This window comes from Hemibagrus wyckioides, linkage group LG23 (genome assembly GCF_019097595.1).
Source record: "Hemibagrus wyckioides isolate EC202008001 linkage group LG23, SWU_Hwy_1.0, whole genome shotgun sequence".
In the NCBI taxonomy this organism is placed as follows: domain Eukaryota; kingdom Metazoa; phylum Chordata; class Actinopteri; order Siluriformes; family Bagridae; genus Hemibagrus; species Hemibagrus wyckioides.
Genome location: NC_080732.1, coordinates 13064805 through 13083308, shown reverse-complemented (window position 1 = coordinate 13083308; position 18504 = coordinate 13064805). Strand labels below are relative to the sequence as shown.

At 48.4% G+C, this 18504-nt stretch overlaps 1 protein-coding gene across 2 annotated transcripts; it reads left to right on the top strand.

Annotated features, from left to right (window-relative positions):
• The first annotated feature begins 498 nt into the window (after positions 1-498).
• Positions 499-18100, top strand: nacad (NAC alpha domain containing). Of its 2 annotated transcripts, none has more exons than XM_058376486.1 (9): positions 499-808; positions 6018-10823; positions 10968-11234; positions 11367-11455; positions 11548-11619; positions 11743-11889; positions 17309-17440; positions 17685-17807; positions 17967-18100. In XM_058376486.1, exons 1-9 carry the CDS (start codon positions 760-762, stop codon positions 17979-17981), a joined length of 5700 nt encoding a protein of 1899 aa, XP_058232469.1. In that variant the 5' UTR covers positions 499-759; the 3' UTR covers positions 17982-18100. The 2 variants fall into 2 exon arrangements, with proteins under 2 accessions (XP_058232469.1, XP_058232468.1); XM_058376485.1 differs by having other exon boundaries at positions 10965-11234.
• Positions 18101-18504: the final 404 nt, after the last annotated feature.

Here is an 18504-nt window from a genome sequence, read left to right as displayed (position 1 = left end):
TGTTTAATAGTCTAAAAAATTTATACTCAATTCTAAATGGTAGTGATTCAATTGACAGTAAGTGATTTATGTGATTATTCATTATCCAAATCATCCAAACTATGCCTAGTTCTTTAATTATTGTTCTTTAGTAAGTATATAAAGTTATTTTAATTCATTTATATTAACCTCATGCATAATGCTGTGACCACATTCATCAATTCTCTCTGTGTCCTCCAGCAAGGCAGCAGCCTACATACACAGGAGAAATTTGCTGACATCATCGTCCAACATCCACTTGCTTAAAGGAGCAAAGGGGGTGGAAGAACAACAGAGAAGAGGAGGAAGAGGAGGAGGTAGAAGAGAAAAGCGGAGGAGAGGTAAAAAAAAAAATAAAAATAAAGATAGGGTGGGTGGGTGGAGAAAGGCGAAGCGAGGGAGGGTGATACAGAAGGAGGTAGAGGTTCTGAGACCGCAGGTGGAAAGGGAAAGGGAGGGTGAGAGAGAGAGAGAGAGAGAGAGAGAGAAGGAGAGGGGTTGGGCTGAGGACTCGCTGCAATCAGGGAGAGCACTGCAGCTCTCTCTCTCTCTCTCAGATTCCACCCATCCTTCTGCAGCCTCTCTCTCTTTCTCTCGCTCTCTCCCTCTCTCTCTCCCACACACACAAACACACTCAGCAGCAGAGCATCTCAGCAACACATCCTGCACTCATTTGCTGCCTCCTGAACTACTGTCCTCCGTTTCTAACAAGTGCGTCAGAGCGGCTGAGTAAGGATCAGCATGCCCGGGGACACACAAGGCTTGCTGGACACGGACGCAGAGCTACCAGGTGAGATAAACATGATAACATCAGGAGGAAAAGAATGTGTGCTGTATATAACATGAAAGCGATGTGAGTTGGGATGATGGTAGGGTTTGTGAAAGTGTGCAGCTTTTACGATCGAGTAAGTTACAGAGGCAAAGACAGAGATACCAAGGGAGTGAAGGAAGTGTGAAGCTTTCTGTACTAAATAGGAAAGATAGAGAGAGAGAGAGAGAGAGAGAGAGAGAAGTAGGGTTTGGCCGCACCCTGAAACAGCATCAGCATTGTCCCAAAAGAGATGCTGTAATACATCCAGAGCATGACACAGCATCACTGAGGCCCCGTCAGATGAGAAATGAGTGGCCAGCACAAATGCCTGCACAAAAAAAATGTCATGTAAATAGATCATTCTGCCTTTTTTTTTTTGATAATAAAGATTTGGCCACAACACCATCAATAATGTCTTTAATCACTATTTAATAGCACTGCGATTATCGACTAATGCTGTTGCTGCAGTAATACAGCCTAATAGAGAAGGAACATATTGTATACTGATGCGTATGTTATCTCGTATAGCCAAGATTTTAACTCTATAGGGATTTATTAGCAGAGATCTATATGATGCGTATGCTATTGTATATTATAAAATTACAGTCTCTGATCCTTTATATAAATACATGAAAAATTACTACTGTATATAAAATACAACTAAAACACAAGACCTGTGGTGAGCCATACTCGTTTTGTTTATCATCATGAGATTCTTGTGTTGCAGTGAAAACAAGGAAGTGCCTTTTCTGATAGCAGCCATACTTGATGTCTTTACGTCTTTACGAGTACCAGTGTGTGAGTGTGAGAGCTGGCCTCAAAAAAAAAAAAATCTCTGGTGTGCTAGTGTGTCGGCACTATCTTTAGTGTACTGAGCAAATTAGATGAGATGAGCAGATAGTCCTCAGTGGAATCAGACAGACTTACAGAGTAATGGATTGCACTAATACATGTTAAGGAAGTTCTATGATGCGATGATTTCAATAATCGTTCGGAAATCAGTCATTAGACGAGAAATGCTCTTGCTCACGTTTCTGTCCCATTCATTCTCTCCTTTCGGGAATCCTTTCAGCTTCATATTTCATCCAAGGTAATGATGAGATATAATTTTGTCAAAGTATCAGATTGCATTGGAAAAAGACCAAAAAAGGAAAGATATTTTAGGGGGGGGGGTGTTTAAAAGCACCGTTTTAAAATTCTAGAGTGGATTTGGATTGGCAAGTGCCACGTAAATGGATCTTAGCTGCTTCTGTTTGACCTTCCCCTAATCTAGCGTGTCCTGTTACATCACACACTGAATTCAAGGCATGTCAGTAGAGACAAAGATAACTAGGGGTTGAATTTTGGATGCCATTTGTATGCTGGGTGTGAACCAAACATCCAAAAATGTTGCTAAAAGTAAATCATTGTGTCTCACACAGCTACTGTAAGGTGAATATTACAAAAGAGGAGCACTAAGATGATGACCTGGTCCAAATACAAACATCACTCTTTGCGTTTTATACATTTTGTATTATTTAGAGAATTTTCATTTCTGAATTTCTCAAGTGCGTATCCGAAATGTATTATAAACCCCTATGTCTGGAATCCAGTCGAACGTAGCCTCATTGTAGGGATTCAGTTAGTCCTACTCTTTCTATAAACCTAGTAGCTGTGTGTTTTATTCTTGGTACCACAAACGGATCAACGTTCCAACAGACAGAAATATTGTGTATTGTGGAATATTTGCGTTATTTTATTTCTTAGTATTGTTTAGGAGGTTTAAAACAACGTTTCATTTAATGATTCACACCAGATTATGTCTGGTTATGCCTTAAAGTGGATTATTTTGGATTTTTGTCGAACCACCAAGCACAACAGCACCACAAATAGTCAAGAAAAACACACAGAATGGTATGAAGAAGTGAGGCTCAGGCTGTTATCCTTCTAGACGTGACAGTGACAGTCACGCCACGTCAAAATGAAACGCTCCCCAGATCTTTCAGCCTGCTCTGCTGAAAGTCTCTATACATAAGGGACTTTTATTTACAAAACATCCTATACCTTTGTGAACATGCACAGAGTCGTCTGAAAAATATATATGATATAAACTAAGCCTAAAGAATTTTGCTAAAAAGTCTTTCCCCATGTTCAGAGACTTTTGGTATGTTCCGTAACACGGTGTTGAGTGAGGACTATTGTCATTTTTTTCCCCCTCAAAATTCGTATGCAGGGAAATTTAAAGAGCACATAAATTCAACTCACACAAAAACGAAGTTGTTACGATTCTTTTGTTTATTCTGTTTTGTACCATAGGAGACACAGCTTCAAACCAGCAGCACAGAGTAAATTGAAAACGCTAATTCAACTGCTTTTCAGTCTTTCTCAATAGCCGTCGATAAGTCATGGCGATAGAGTATTATGCACTGCTCCACCTTAATACAGTCTCTTTGTTGGGATATTGATCGATATTAGAGTTGATGCCTCCCACCTAATTTCACTACCAGCTGTCGCTTATATTGAGTGTAAAAAAAAAAAAAATCTGTATTTTTTCAGGTTGCTCTGAAAATAGAAATTCTATGATTCCCTGAGGGATGTTACTATGATTTGTAGGTTTTGTCTTTCGGAGGATATTATCTGTGCTGTACTGTTTTTAAGGATGTGGTCACCTAGTAATACATGACAGTTACCAACAAGGGAGGGTAAAGGCTACCACGTGCTTCATCGGAGCCAGCCAACTGCTGCTTATTCTGCGTCAAATGACAGAGTATAACACTCATCTGCCTTTTCCACATAAATGAGCTCACAGACAGCATGATGAGTGTCATTCTGATTGATAGGGCACAGAGCGTATGTGCACTTTTACAAATGTACAAGTGATTCAGTAGAAGGGTTGCCAGAAATCAAACTGTATTACCAACAGTGTTGTACAACTGAGGTTTTTCTCATGGGCCCTTTTTATGTGCTATCCATAGGATGCTTGCACAAAATGCAGCTGGGAATGTGACTAAGCAAGAAATCTCAGATTGCTCAGTCACTGCAGCACTGAAAGCGTGCAGGTGCGAGAGGATTTTTTTTGGGGGCGGGTTGGGAATGGGGGGGGGGGGGTTTGAGGGTGAGCTAATGCTGACTTTAGCTATAATATTTATGTTCGTGCCTGCACAGAAGTAATCTAATGTTTTAGGGCCTTATACCTTCTGTACATCCTGTTTTGGAAACTGCAGGGTTTTGGTAGGGAAGGGCATTCAAGAAAGAGGTCATGCATACAGAGAGAGAGAGAGAGAGAGAGAGAGAGAGAGAGTGCTGCATCAGTTGGTGCACTCCTTGAGCAACTCTCCATATCACAGACATTGCAAGCACTTCAGGATTTGTGTGGTTTTATGAAAGCAAGCACTCTCTCTCTCTTTCTCTCTCTCTCTCGCTCCCTCTATCTCACTCTCTCTCTCTCTGTGACACACAAACATACACAAAATCTGGCAACAGCACTGCGCTGTTTTTCATGCTACCCCATAACAGTTGCTCCGTGTGCCGGGTGTGACAGGATGATGTAATCATTTCGCATCATGACTAAGCACAACAAACCTCCCACAACAAAACATACATTTACACATGGCAGAACTAAGGGACTATCTCTTTCTCTGTCTCACAAACACACACACACACACACACACACACACACAGAGAGAGAGGCTGGGAGAAACCCAGAGCCATCTGAAAAAAAATAGAAGTGGTTGTAATGGACCAGCTGGAAGATGAAATAGGAAGGGCACAGAAAGAAGCATGAAGGCAGGGTTGCCAGGTGTTAATGTTTCCATCCCAACTGCATCTCAATTACCACACAAATAGACTAACCCCAAAATGTTGCAGATATATGACAGAACAGGAACGTATAATTCTGCAGTAGTATGTTTTAGTCAGTCTTTTTCCTCTTGTTTTTATCATTGTCCCAAGGACAAAAACCCACATGACAAATCAGGATACAGCCTTTGATTCTCGATTCAGATTAGCGTACTAGAGTATAGTTCCCATTATAACAGAAATAGGATATGCTGTCTGCACCTACACTTTCCCTTTTTGATTAGATATAATTTACATAATTCACTTTAAACAAGATCTGAAACAAGATTTAAAGCAACCTCTGATTATTTTTAAATTAGCCTAGAAAAGTGTCGCCTGCGGACTTGCTTTTTCCACCCATGGCCTTGTTCCAAATCTAGCCCAATGATGTGCAAAAAAACATCAACCCTTGCAACCACACATGGAGGTATTGCTCATGTGTATCCATTTTTGTGTACCACATTAACACTGCACAATTATCCAGATATCTGGTTATTCATATGATATGTTGATCAGTGCCATTGAGCCAAACACCTGCCATCTTCACATCACTTGTATTTGATCGGCAATTATATAAGCCAAATGGTTTTTTTTTACAAAAACAAGACATAAAACCTTTGTAGGAATGTTACAATGCCTTCACCAGATCTTAAGGTGAACATATGGGAGATTTTAGGCTGTGCTCCCCAGAACCATCATCAGAGGCTTGTATAAATTATGTCAAGATGATTTGAATCTGTGTTGGAGGCTTGTGGTAACTCAACCCCTTACTACTGTGTGCCTACGTGTGTGTGTGTGTATGTGTGTGTGCTTTCATGACTATTCTGCTGACAGTACATTTGTTTCCTCCTGTTACTGTCAGTGCTGTCAGTCTGAGTTTGCCTTGCAGGCAAAATAGGGAATTACTTCCATGAGACTTTTACTCAACAGGCATTCAAATTGCTGCTTCTCGATATCTAACCAAAGATCCTTACATCACCATTACCCTCTTCAGAGTGATGAGATAAGTCAAATAGTCTTCTTTGGTAATTCACTCTTCAAAGCGGCTTGTGTGTAGCATAAAAGGACACTTGCGTAACTGGTTTGTTTTCAACTTTTCAACCAAGATTTTTAAAAAAGGAAGAAAGAAATTGATATTGTGTTTGTCAGTGTAACTCAACTATTCAGCTGATAAAATGGTTTTTAAAAAATAGTTTTAAAAAACAAGGTTTTGAAACAATTCCTAAACTGGATGTATAGGATCACAAGTAGTTCACCTAAAGGTCAATGTTGTCCCTTTATACAAAGAAATATGTGATAAAACAACAAGAATGATGACCTTCAAAGTTGTTGCTTATGTATTTCCTAAATTTCTTATCACCCTCTTTTTCAGATTTGTCCAGGCAAGCCTCAAGCTCTACAGCCTCAACTCCAACAGACAGTGCCTCCAGCCCATCTCCGAGCACTCCACCCAAGCTTTCCCCACAATGTACCTCTCCATTTGGACCTCGCTTGGTCTTGTCCAAACCAAACACTTCTGCTCGACCTCAGCCAGAGGGTGCCAGCTTTGAATCAGATGGGCGCACAGTAGGCCGACTAACAGGACGGTTTGGTAGAGGTGGATGCAGACGAGGGCCAGTGAAAATGGAGAGGATTAAAGTTCTGACTGGAGCTGAAGTGGAGAGTGACTACCAAGAACCTGAGTCCATGGATGCGAGGGTTGTTATGGGACAAGAAGCATTACTGAAAAACATGGAGACACAGATTGGTGTGCCTCCAGACAAAAAGACAAGTAAAGAATCATCCAGTTCAGAACCCACTCCTACCCCAGATGCTCCTACCCTTCAAGTAGAGGGGCAGATTAGGGTAGAGGAGAAAATTAAACTTGATACTGGTCAAGAGGTTGAAAAATCTGCCCAGGTTAAGACTTTGACTCCGACCCCTGAACAAGAGGGTCAGCTACTTGAATGCCCAATTCTAGAAGCCAAATCAACAGATACTGGGCTGACTGAAAGCAGCACCTTTTTCCCAGACGATGAAGGAGACATGCTGTCTCTATCTCAGGGTGAAGTGCCTTCCTTGTCCTTCTCTGAGCCCTCCTATCCAGTTGATCCTCAACGTATTGGTGTCCTTCCTGGACTGGACCCGGATCGTTATTATACAGCCCCTTCCACTCCAATTAAGATGGCTTATTGCTCACATCTTAAGCAACAATGGCAACCGAGCAGTCCAAGCACAGTTCCTGGTTCACCAACAGATGAGTCTGATCTGTGCTCCCCTCCCACTTCTCCATCTGGCTCCTACATTACTGCTGAAGGTGGCAGTTGCACCTCCTCATATAATTCTGGCACTTCTCACTCCTGTTCACCTAATTTAACTGCTGAAGCTGAATTGCAGGAGGTCCCTGCCTGCTATGTGGGCTCTCTTTCTGAGATTGGGGATGAGCTGGGAGATGACAGACCTGTGGCTGATAGGGAGCATTGCCTGTGTAAACCTGTCATGCCAGAGTTGACTGAGAGTGAGGAACATGAGGAGGAAAGGATAAAAAAAGAGACTTGTAGGCCTCACTGGGTGACTGAGAATGCTTCCCCACACAGGAGCAGCAGTGGTAGAACCACAGATTCAACACATGAGAGAGTGGAAACTGAGGCCACCTCAGTCCAGGCAGAAACTGCAACAACCACTGACATTTCACAGCCTTTGGATGATCCAGATCAGGAGCTAGAGCTGGATTTTAATGACTGTATTTCAGAGCACTTTGCCAGACATGATGCCCCTCTTAGCCTTGAAGAGGACTTTCCTTTAGATCTGGCATGTTCTTCTCCTTTCAGTCACCAGCAGGCAGCAGCTTCAAACACTTTAGAGACAGGCAGTCTGACCCCTGCCACCTGTTCATCAGAGATTTCAGACACTGATAATAACAGCTTGTACAGTGAGATGGGATCTTCTGCTCTGTTCTTCCATGGATGCTCCAGGGATGACGGACCTGGTGGAGAGGGGATGATTCCTGCATCAATGCTACCAGTCCATGCCAGCTTGATATTCCAGGCAGATTCAATGGAAATAACATTATTCCCTACGGAAGATGAGCCGGAAAATGATGTTGATGCATATGCTGCTGGAGAGGAAGAAGGGGATGTGGATGAATATGATGATGAAGATGAAGATGTGGACTTAAATGATGACAGTGATTTGGAACAGCAAGTTGAAGCCATAAAGATTGGGGCAAGGGGTGTTGATGATCAAAATGACGAGGATACATCTGCTTCTTTCCTAAATTCACTTTCTGAGAACTCAATTAACGATGGAGTAGATGAGTCATTTGCTTATCAGGATGACACAGAGGAGTCAATTGATTCCACCTCTTGTAATGGAGATGAAGATGACCACCTGTACAGCACAGAGAGACATGCTGAGCTGGCACAGCAATTTCCTCCACAAGATGACCATGTGCAGTCTGTAAGCCATGCACGACCAGAATCCTCTGGAAGTGAGAGTGAAATGGAGATTTCCTCCGGATCTTCTGGGCCATCGAATGCATTAGTTCAGCAACATATATCGGTCTGCACAGCACATGCTGAAGACATAAGCACACTTAATTCAACGGAAGAATGTGCAAAGAGACAAGATTCTTCAAGCGATATTAGGGAACAACATGAAGAAAATCAACAGAGCACAGATCCCAAAAATGCAGAGGAAGCAGACAATGCAGGCTGTGTAGTGTCTCAACAAATTGTCCATACACAAATTCAAGCCACAGGAAATCAGGAAAGCTCAGCAGGACTAGGTGAAGTATCAGAAACAAACACTAAACCAGACCTTTGTGTGCTTGGTGCCACAGCAGCTGGCATAGATAATAAGATAAATATACATGATGATAAAGATCTAGATCAAAAAAATGGAAACAACTCTGAATTCATGAATACCTCACTCCAACTTGATGAGACAGCAACCAATGATCTCAACAAGGGAGTCCCTTTGTTGTCCTATCCTAAAGATGATTGTAGCCCCACAAACATACCAGTTTGCGCCTATCCCGAGCTGTCTGAAGTACCAGATAATTTAACTCTTGCTGATATTTCTCCAACTGAACAGTCTCTTGATCAAGACAACCTAACCGAAAATCAACCCAGTACAGATGATATAAGTCTTGGCTCTCTAACTATGACCTGTTCCACTTACAGCATGCTCGCCATCTCACCAAAGAAGGAGAACTCCCAAAGCAGGATAACAGAAAAGAGTGTTTCTTCTGAAGATTGGGCTCCAAAAGAATCATGCTGTGACTTTAGGCCAGAGAATTTGTTCATGTGTGAGATAACTGGATCACTGCACAATAAGGGGCTATCTGTGACTCCCAACATTTCTGCCCGAGATAACATGATGGGTGATCTCGAGGATAACAACAGCTACTGTCTCTTGCCAGAAAAGATGTCAAATAATGAAGCTGGTATGCTGGAGTCAAATTTGTCTACTTGGAAATCCATTGAGGACCTTTCAGAGGCAGGAGGGGGCGAGGATGATGCAAACAACCTCCAGAATCCAGACAATAATGCACTTATACAATGCCATTCAGAAAATATCCAGGAAACTACATGGAACAACCCTGAAAAAAGCTGTTCACCCAGTATGCCAAGTGCTCAGTCAACGTGTATACCATTAAATATCCTTTCACATGATGGGAAAGATGAGAAAGACCAGACCACCGACACAGATTTTAACATTCCTGAGGAACCCACATTGAAAATATTCATAGAAGAAAGCCCTGACATTTTGCCTATACAGGGAACAGAAGTCCTGGAATCAGCTCAAGAAGAGGATAAAGCACTGATTTTAGCTTCTAACAATTTGTACAAACAAAATGATCTCTGTGAGCCTAACACAACAAATAAAATATCAGACAAGCCAAGTGACATACAAATTCATGAAACTTCTGAACAGATGTGCCTGGTGAATACTGATCCAACAGTCTCAGAAGACAAGCTTGTATTTAAACTAGAAGGAGGGTCATTTGGCAACTTTGACCACAAAAAGAAATCAAGTGAACCAAAGCGTTATATTTCCTTTTCTGACAAGTCTCTGATACACAAAGAGATAGCTTCCTGCTCTAATAAGGGGGTAACAACCGGGGAACCAAATTTAGATACCAGACAGTCTAACATTACAAAAGATGAACACCAGCTTACTTTTGGTAGTCAAGTTGCTGACAAACAAATTGAACCAAAGACTGAAAGTAGTACATGTATTTCACTCAAGGAAAAGGAGGCCATCGTACCGTGCCCAAAAGAGGAGCCAAATGAAAACGTCAGAGAGAAGAAGAATAATGTTTTAGAACTGAGTAAAGAAGAAACTGAAGTCTCACAGAAACCAAGTAACTCTGATGCAGAAAAAGTAGAACTGAATACCACCATAGAAAACTGTGGTACGGGAGAAGCTGTTTCAGATAGCAAGATACCAAAGGAACCTGTCACCTCTGATGACAGCAAAATTGCCCAGGAGAAAAAGAAAGACGTCAAAAATAAAGACAGCAAACCTAACGTTAAAAAAACACAACAAACTTCCGCAAATGATACATTTTCGCAGACTAACAAAGATACTCCAGAAACTCAACAGCAAATACACACAAATGATGCTAGAGAAGAGAAAGACGATCATCAAACACCAGTTCAAACTGTATTCCACTCTGCAGACTCCAGTTCCAATGCCCTTGAGAGAAACGACAATTTGACAGAATCAGCTGGTTCTACTGACTCAAATGGTCTCAGCAATTCAGATCAGAAAGAAGCACTTTATCATGGTACCTTAGAAGAGCTGGAATCACATATAAGCACACAAGATGCGACTGATGATGTCAGGGCCTCTTCAACTTTTGTAGAAGAAATTTCAGAAATCAGCAGACATCCCGCTCCTTCCTCATCCACAGATGTGTTGGAGGAGGACCTTCCTGCACCTATCCAAGAGTCCCAGTCTTCATTTAACAGTTCTCAAATACACAGTCTCCTCACTCACAGAGAAGAAACACTAAACGATGGACTGCGTCAAGATGAATCACAGAGCTCTCTTGAAGGGATAAATACTGACCAGCCAGATGTTGAGTCTGAGGAAGAATTATCGATCTCACTTCCAGTACAGGATACGCATCAAAATGTGAATGAGCAGTCAGGCTTAAAATCAAACACTTGCAGACAAGAGAAACCTGAAGGTGTGTTGTATTTCAAATCACAGTTACTGTGCTGTTGTTTGTTAAATGTACAAAAGTGGTATTGTGTGAAAAGTAATTTCTACATATACAGGGTCACTATTAAAAATGAAAACATTGATGCATTTTTTTGGCTCTTTTAAGCAGTGTGCTTGGAACACAGACCAGAATCACCTAAAAGCCCCCAAACCTGCCCCATTCGATGTATAGGACACAGAGATAGTAGTCCTGCTCACAGAAAATCAAGCTTGAGCAATGAAAGAGAGATATTACCATGCATCCCCTCTGCGTTAAATTTCCCTGTGCAAGCGAGACAACATCCAACTGAAAAGCACACTGATCACCTGGATGTGTGTTCAATCAACTACAGAACAAAGGACTCGAAGGAATTGGATCTCTCCTTAAAAAATACCAGTATGTCTTACTGAGTACAGTATGTTTATTGCATGAAGTGTGTCATTTTCTAAAAGCGTGCCATATTTGACTTTAAGTGTATGAAGCCCAAAGAATTTACTATGTCTGTATTTCCACGTTTTAATTAAAAAGTCGGCTCATGTAACGAAACAGACAGCGATGGATCGATTCCTGAGCTGGAAGAACCGAACAGAAGCCTCTTGAAAACTTCAGACCCACAAGTACGTAACTAATATGTGCTTGTAAAGGAAATGTTGTCATGTTGAAAAATACAAGAGAAATGCCTAAATTTATCTGATTTAATCTCACTCAGATATCACATTCTGCGGCGGACGAGTCAGTGAGCAAAACTAAGCAGAGTCGGAGTGAGAAAAAGGCACGAAAGGTATGTGAAACCTTAAGGATTCCAGCTGTTTGAGACTTGTTTACAAAGTTTATGACACAATAATGTCTTTCTTTTCTCATTCAGCAAAAAAAAAGCTTTTCTTTCTTGTTGTGGGTTGTGTAGGCTATGTCTAAGCTTGGCTTAAAACAGATCCATGGAGTTACACGGATTACCATCCGGAAGTCCAAGAATATCCTATTTGTAATTACCCGCCCAGATGTCTTCAAAAGCCCTGCATCAGATATCTACATAGTCTTTGGGGAGGCCAAGGTTAGCATTTCCATTAACTTTTGATCATTTGTCTTGTTTAAATGTGTTCAAATAAAATTTGTCAAGGTCCAGTTACATTACATTTATTCAATACAACATTACATTACATTCCATGTTTACTGAGGTCCAAATAAGCAACAACATGATGACAAAGCGTTTACGTTTAATGGCTGTTAAGTATTGATTGAGTTAATGGTGGCGGTGGTATTGGTGGTGGTGGTGGTGGCGGTGGCGGTGAAGTGGTGGCTGGTAGTAGCGGCGGTGGTGGTGCTGGTGGTGGTGGTGGTGTTGGTGGCGGTGGTGGCGGCGGTGGTGGTGCTGGTGGTGGTGGTGGTGTTAAAGTGGCGGTGGCGGCGGTGGTGGTGGTGGCGGTGAGCCGATGGTGGTGGCGGTGGTGGCGGTGGCGGTGGTGGTGGCGGTGGTGGTGGTGGTGGTGGCGGTGGTAGGGTGGTGGTGGTGGTGGTGGTGGTGGTGGTGGCGGTGGTGGTGGCGGTGGTGGCGGTGGTGGTGGCGGTGGTGGAGTGGTGGTGGTGGTGGCGGTGGTGGCGGTGGCGGTGGTGGTGGCGGTTGGTGAGTGGTGCCGTCGGTGGTGGTGGCGGTGGTGGCGGTGGTGAGTGGTGGTGTGGTGGTAATTAGTAGCGGTGGTGGCGGTGGCGGTGGTGGTGGTGGCGGTGGTGGTGGTGGTGGGTGGTGGTGTTAGTGGCGGTGGTGGTGGCCGGTGAGGTGGCGGTGGTGATGGCGGTGAGTGGCGGTGGTGGGAGTGGTGGTGGTGGTAGCGGTAGTGGAGTGGTGGTGGTGGTGGTGGTGGTGGTGGTGGTGGTAGCGGTGGTGGTGGTGAGGTGGTGGTGGTGGTGGTGAGTGTTGGTGGCGGTGGTGGTGGCCGGTGGTGGCCGGTGGTGGTGGCCGGTGGCCGGTGGTAGTGGCGGTGGTGGGAGGTGGTGGTGGCGGTGGTGGTGGTGGTGGTGGTGGTATTGGTGGCCCGGTGGTGGTAGCGGTGGTGGCGGTGGTGGTGGCGGTGGCCGGTGGTGGTGGCGGTGGTGGGAAGTGGTGGTAAGCGGTGGTGGTGGTGGTGGTGGTGGTGATTGGTGGGAGTGGTGGTGGCGGTGGTGGCGGTGGTGGTGGCGGTGGTGGCCAGGCTGGTGGTGGTGGTGGGGTGGTGGTGATTGGTGGCGGTGGTGGTTGGTGAGTGGCGCGGCGGTGGTGGCGGTGGCGGTGGTGGTGGCGGTGGCCCGGTGGCGGTGGTGGTGGGATTGGCGGTGAGGTAGCGGTGGTGGTGGTGGTGGTGGTGGTGGTGGTGTTGGTGGCGGTGGTGGTTGGCGGTGGTGGTGGTGGCGAGTGGCGGTGGTGGTGGCGGCGGCGGTGGTGAGTGGCGGTGGCGGTGGCGGTGGTGGTGGCAGGTGGTGGTGACGGTGGTGAGTGGCGGTGGTGGTGGCCGGTGGTGGCGGTGGTGGTGGCGGTGGTGGCGGTGGTGGAAGTGGTGGTGGCCCAGTGGTGGTGGTGATTGGTGGTGGTGGTGGTGGTGGTGTTAAGTGGCGGTGGTGTTGGCGGTGGTGGTGGCAGCGGTGGTGGTGGCGGTGGTGGCGGGTGGTAAAGGGAGTGGTGGTGGCGGTGGTGGGAGTGGTGGTGGTGGTGGCGGTGGTGGGAGAGTGGTGGTGGCGGTGGTGGTGGCGGTGGTGGCGGTGGTGAGAGTGGTGGTGGCGGTGGTGGCGGTGGCGGTGGTGGTGGCGGTGGTGGGAGTGGTGGTGGTGGTGGTGGTGGCGGTGGTGGTGGCGGTGGTGGCGGTGGCGGTGGTGGTGGCGGTGGTGGGAGTGGTGGTGGTGGTGGCGGTGGTAAGCGATTGGTAAAGTGGTGGTGGCCCAGTGGTGGGAGTGGAGTGGTGGTGGTGGCGGTGGTGGCGGTGGTGGGAGTGGTGGTGGCGGTGGTGGTGGCGGTGGTGGCGGTTGGTGGTGGCGGTGGTGGTGGTGGTGGTGGTGGTGGTGGTGTTGGTGGCCGGTGGTGGTGGCGGTGGTGGCGGTGGCGGTGGTGGTGGCGGTGGTAGAAGAGTGGTGGTGGCGGTGGTGGCGGTGGCGGTGGTGGTAGTGGTGGTGGTAGTGGTGGTGGTAGCAGTGGCCGGTAGTGGTGGTGGTAGTGGTGGTGGTGGTTGGCCCAGTGGTGAAGTGGTGGTGGCGGTGGTTGGCGGTGGTGGTGGCCGGATTGGTGGCGGTGGCGGTGGTGGTGGTGAGGGTTGGTGGTGGTGGTGGTGGTAGCGGTGGTGTTAGTGCGTGGCAGCGGCGGTGGTGGTGTGATGGCGGTGGTGGTGGCGGTGGCGGTGGTGGTGGCGGTGGTGGCGGTGGCGTTGGTGGCGGTGGTGGTGGTTGGCGGTGGCGGTGGTGGTGGCGGTGGTGGTGGTGGTGGCGGTGGTTGGTGGTGGTGGTGGTGGCGGTGGTGGTGGCGGTGGCGGTGGTGGTGGCGGTAGCGGTGGCGTTGGTGGCGGTGGCGGTGGTGGTGGTGGCGGTGGTGGTGGCGGTGGTGGTGGTGGTGGCGGTGGTGTGGTGGTGGTGGTGGTGGTGGTGGGGTGTTGGTGGCGGTGGTGGTGGTGGCGGCGGCGGTGGTGGTGTGGTGGTGGCGGTGGTGGTGGCGGCGGTGGCGGTGGCGGTGGCTGGTGGCGGTGGTGGTGGCGGTGGCGGTGGTGGTGGTAGCGGTGGTGTTGGTGGTGGCGGCGGCGGCCCGGTGGTGGTGGCGGTGGTGGCGGTGGTGGTGGCGGTGGCGGTGGCGGTGGCGGTGGTGGTGGCGGTGGCGGTGGTGGTGGTAGCGAGTGGCGGTGGTGGTGGTGGCGAGCGGCCGGTGGTGGTGGCAGTGGTGGTGGCGGTGGCGGTGGCGGTGGTGGTGGCGGTGGCGGTGGCGGTGGTGGTAGCAGGTGGTGGTGGTGGCGGTGGTGGCGGTGGTGGTGGCGGTGGTGGCGGTGGTGAAGAATGGTGGTGGCGGTGGTGGTGGTGGTGGTGGTGGTGGTGGTGGTGTTGGTGGCGGTGAGATGGTGGCGGTCGGTGGTGGCGGCGGCGGTGGTGGTGGCAGAAGTGGTGGCGATTGGTAAAGTGGTGGTGGCGGTGGTGGGAAGTGGTGGTGGTGGTGGCGGTGGTGGAGTGGTGGTGGCGGTGGTGGTGGCGGTGGTGGCGGTGGTGGGAGTGGTGGTGGCGGTGGTGGCGGTGGCGGTGGTGGTGGCGGTGGTAGGGGTGGTGGTGGTGGTTGGTGGCGGTGGTGGTGGCGGTGGTGGCGGTGGCGGTGGTGGTAGCGGTGGTGGGAGTGGTGGTGGTGGTGGCGGTGGTGGCGGTTGGTAAGTGGTGGTAGCGGTGGTGGGTGGTGGTGGTAGGCGCGGTGGTGGCAGTGGTAGAGTGGTGGTGGCGGTGGTGGTGGCGGTGAGAAATTGGCGGTCGGTGGTGGCGGTGGTGGTGGTGGTGGTGGTGGTGGTGAGTGTGATGGTGGCGGTGGTGGTGGCGGTGGTGGCGAGTGGCGGTGGTGTGGTGGCGGTGGTGGAGTGGTGGTGGCCGGTGGTGGTGGTGGTGGTGGTGGTGGTGGTGGTGTTGGTAGGGGTGGTGGTGGCGGGTGGTGGCCGGTGGTGGTGGCGGTGGTGGCGGTGGCGGTGGTGGTGGTGGTGGTGGTGGTGGTGGTGGTTGGTGGCGGTGAGTGGTGGTGGCGGCGGCCCGGTGGTGATGGCTTGGTGGCGGTGGTGATGGCGGTGGCCGGTGGTGGTGGCGGTGGTGGCGGTGGCGATTGGTGGCGGTGGTGGTGGTGGCGGTGGCGGTGGTGGTGGCGGTGGTCGGTGGTGGTGGCGGTGGTGGTGGTGGTGGTGGTGGCCGGTGGTGGTGGCGGTGGCGGTGGTGGTGGCCGGTGGTGGCGGTGGCGTTGGTGGCGGTGGCGGTGGTGGTGGTAGCCGGTGGTGGTGGCGGTGGTGGTGGTGGTGGCGGTGGTGGTGGTGGTGGTGGTGGTGAGTGGTGATGGTGGCGGTTGGTGTTGGTGGTGGCGGCGGCGGTGGTGGTGGCGGTGGTGGCGGTGGTGATGGCGGTGGCGGTGGCGGTTGGCGGTGGCGGTGTGGTGGTGGCAGTGGCGGTGGTGGTGGTGGCGGTGGTGGTGGTGGCAGACGGCGGTGGTGGTGGCGGTGGTGGCGGTGGTGGTGGCGGTGGCGGTGGCGGTGGCGGTGGTGGTGGCGGTGGCGGTGGTGGTGGTGGCGGTGGCGGTGGTGGTTGGTGGTGGCGGCGGTGGTGGTGGCGGTGGTGGTGGCGGTGGCGGTGGCGGTGGTGGTAGCGGTGGCCGGTGGCGGTGGCGGTGGTGGTGGCGGTGGTGGCGGTGGCGTTGGTGGCGGTGGTGGTGAGTGGCCGGTGGTGGCGGTGGTGGTGGTGGTGGCGGTGGTGGCCGGTGGCGTTGGTGGCTGGTGGCGGTGGTGGTGGCCCGGTGGTGGCACGGTGGCGTTGGTGGCGGCGGTGGTGGTGGTGGTGGGTGGTGGTGGTGGTGTTAATGGTGGCGGTGGTATTGGCGGTGGTGGTGGTGGCGGTGGCGGTGGTGGTGGCGGCGGCGGTGGTGGTGACGGTGGTGGCGGTGGTGGTGGCGGTGGCGGTGGCGGTGGTGAAGGTGGCCGGTGGTGGTGGCGGTGGTGGCGGTGGTGGTGGTGGCGGTGGCGGTGGTGGTGGCGGCGGCGGTGGTGGTGGCGGGTAGTAGCGGTAGTAGTAGCGGTGGCGGTGGCGGTAGTGGTAGCGGTGGTGGTGGCGGTGGTGAGTAGCGGTGAGTGGGAAATGGTAGTGGCGGTATTGGTGGTGGTGGTGGTAGTGGTAGTAGTTGGTAACGGTAGTATTAGCGGTAGTGGCGTGGCAGTAGCAGTGGTGGTAGCGGTAGTAGCAATGGTAGCGGTGGTGGTGGTGGTAGCGATGGTAGCGCGGTAGTAGTGGCGTGGCAGTGGCGGTGGTGGTGGCAGCGGCAGTGTAGTGGCAGTGGCGGTAGTAGCGGTAGTAAAAGTAGTAGTAGCAGTAACAGTAGCAGTAGTAACGCATACTAAATAAATGCATACTTATTTGTCCAATCATCCTTAAATATTCTGTCATTGTCATTAGTTTACTAATTTCATAGAAAAAATATAAAAGTTTCTGAGATTAGTCCAAAGAGCTGATTTTATTTTTAAATGAAATAAAATTATATTTAAATGCAAGTGACTGAATAAATCACAACAGAAGATCTGCTACAGATGGCATGTAACCTAAACCTAGGTTACATGCTATGGAAACCTAGATACTGAACTATGGACTGTCAGCTATGGACTATTTTGATTTGTCAATATAATTTATTAATAATTTATTGGATCTTCATCAGGGATCACAGTTGCCAGTTGATAGTATAAGTATAGTGCAGGCTTGTAAGAGAAAAATTCATCATTCTTCCCTTGCCTCTGTTACAGATCGAGGACCTGTCACAGCAAGTGCACAAGGCTGCAGCAGAGAAATTCAAGGTTCCCCTTGACCCTTCCCCTGTGACCCCTGACATCATGCCCAACCTCACCATAAAAGAAGAGAGTGAGGAAGAAGAGGAGGTAGAGAGTTGATACTGTTCTTGTAATTGCTCTCAAGTAGCCTGACTTTCATGAAATTTATTAAAATATAACTGGCACAATATAACTGACACACCTCTACCTCAGCTATATATCAAATAATATACTATAGGGTAATACCAATTGGCAACTTTAATATATTTAACCTGTTCCGATGCACCATTGTGTATTTAAGACTTGCCTTAAATGGACAAAAATTCAGCTTCTCTAACTTTCTCTCTGTTAGGTGGATGAGAGTGGACTGGAACAGAGAGATATAGAGCTGGTAATGGCACAGGCTAACGTGGCTCGGGCTAAAGCTGTCCGCGCACTACGTCACAACAAGAACGATATCGTCAACGCTATTATGGTAAGACAACATACTTTTTACAGTATATTTACTTAAACAGCTCTGTGACTGTAAGCCTTTTTTTGTAAATATAGAAAGCTACAGAAAATTATTCTACCTCTGTGCTCCTTCATATTTAGAGAGTAATAATGTTTTTTATTACATATATTCTATCTTCAGGAGCTAACCATGTGATAGAAGAGGTCTTGCCTGCCCACAGCTTTTCTTCCTGGCATACCCATCAACCCTTCCCAGTAATGCTGCTACATACCTTCAATGCCCTTTACCTGCTAAATAAACTCTATAAAAAATGACCTGTTTGTTATTTCATATATTTCATTAACTGAAACTCTGTAATCACCCACACAGTGTGTTAAATATGCTAGATTTGGGATGTATTTGCGGTGACATTTAATCACACTTTACTCAAAGCACATGTGTTGTGATGCTAGCTGTGACTGGCAAACATTGCATCAAGCCCAACACTGAAATATAAACTAGCAGATGGTATTCTATATTCGTCTCATTCTATAATCGTGAATATGTATTCTTGTATACTTACTCTTTCACTCTGTCCAACAGCCAGGAGGTGGAGATGTGGCATTTATCTAAGCATTTTCCAATGCAACATGGAGTGTGAATATAATTATCTTATCAAGTAGATCATTCATATGTGCTTGGGATCTATTATGCGAACTAAATGATGAATTATTAACTT

Excerpts from the sequence above, each read along its gene's own strand:
- nacad (XM_058376485.1), top strand. The coding sequence starts at position 760 with ATGCCCGGGGACACACAAGGCTTGCTGGACACGGACGCAGAGCTACCA. Across the intron at positions 809-6,017 it reads CACGGACGCAGAGCTACCAG|ATTTGTCCAGGCAAGCCTCA; the intron begins GTGAGATAAACA and ends CCTCTTTTTCAG. Across the intron at positions 11,890-17,308 it reads TAGTCTTTGGGGAGGCCAAG|ATCGAGGACCTGTCACAGCA; the intron begins GTTAGCATTTCC and ends CCTCTGTTACAG.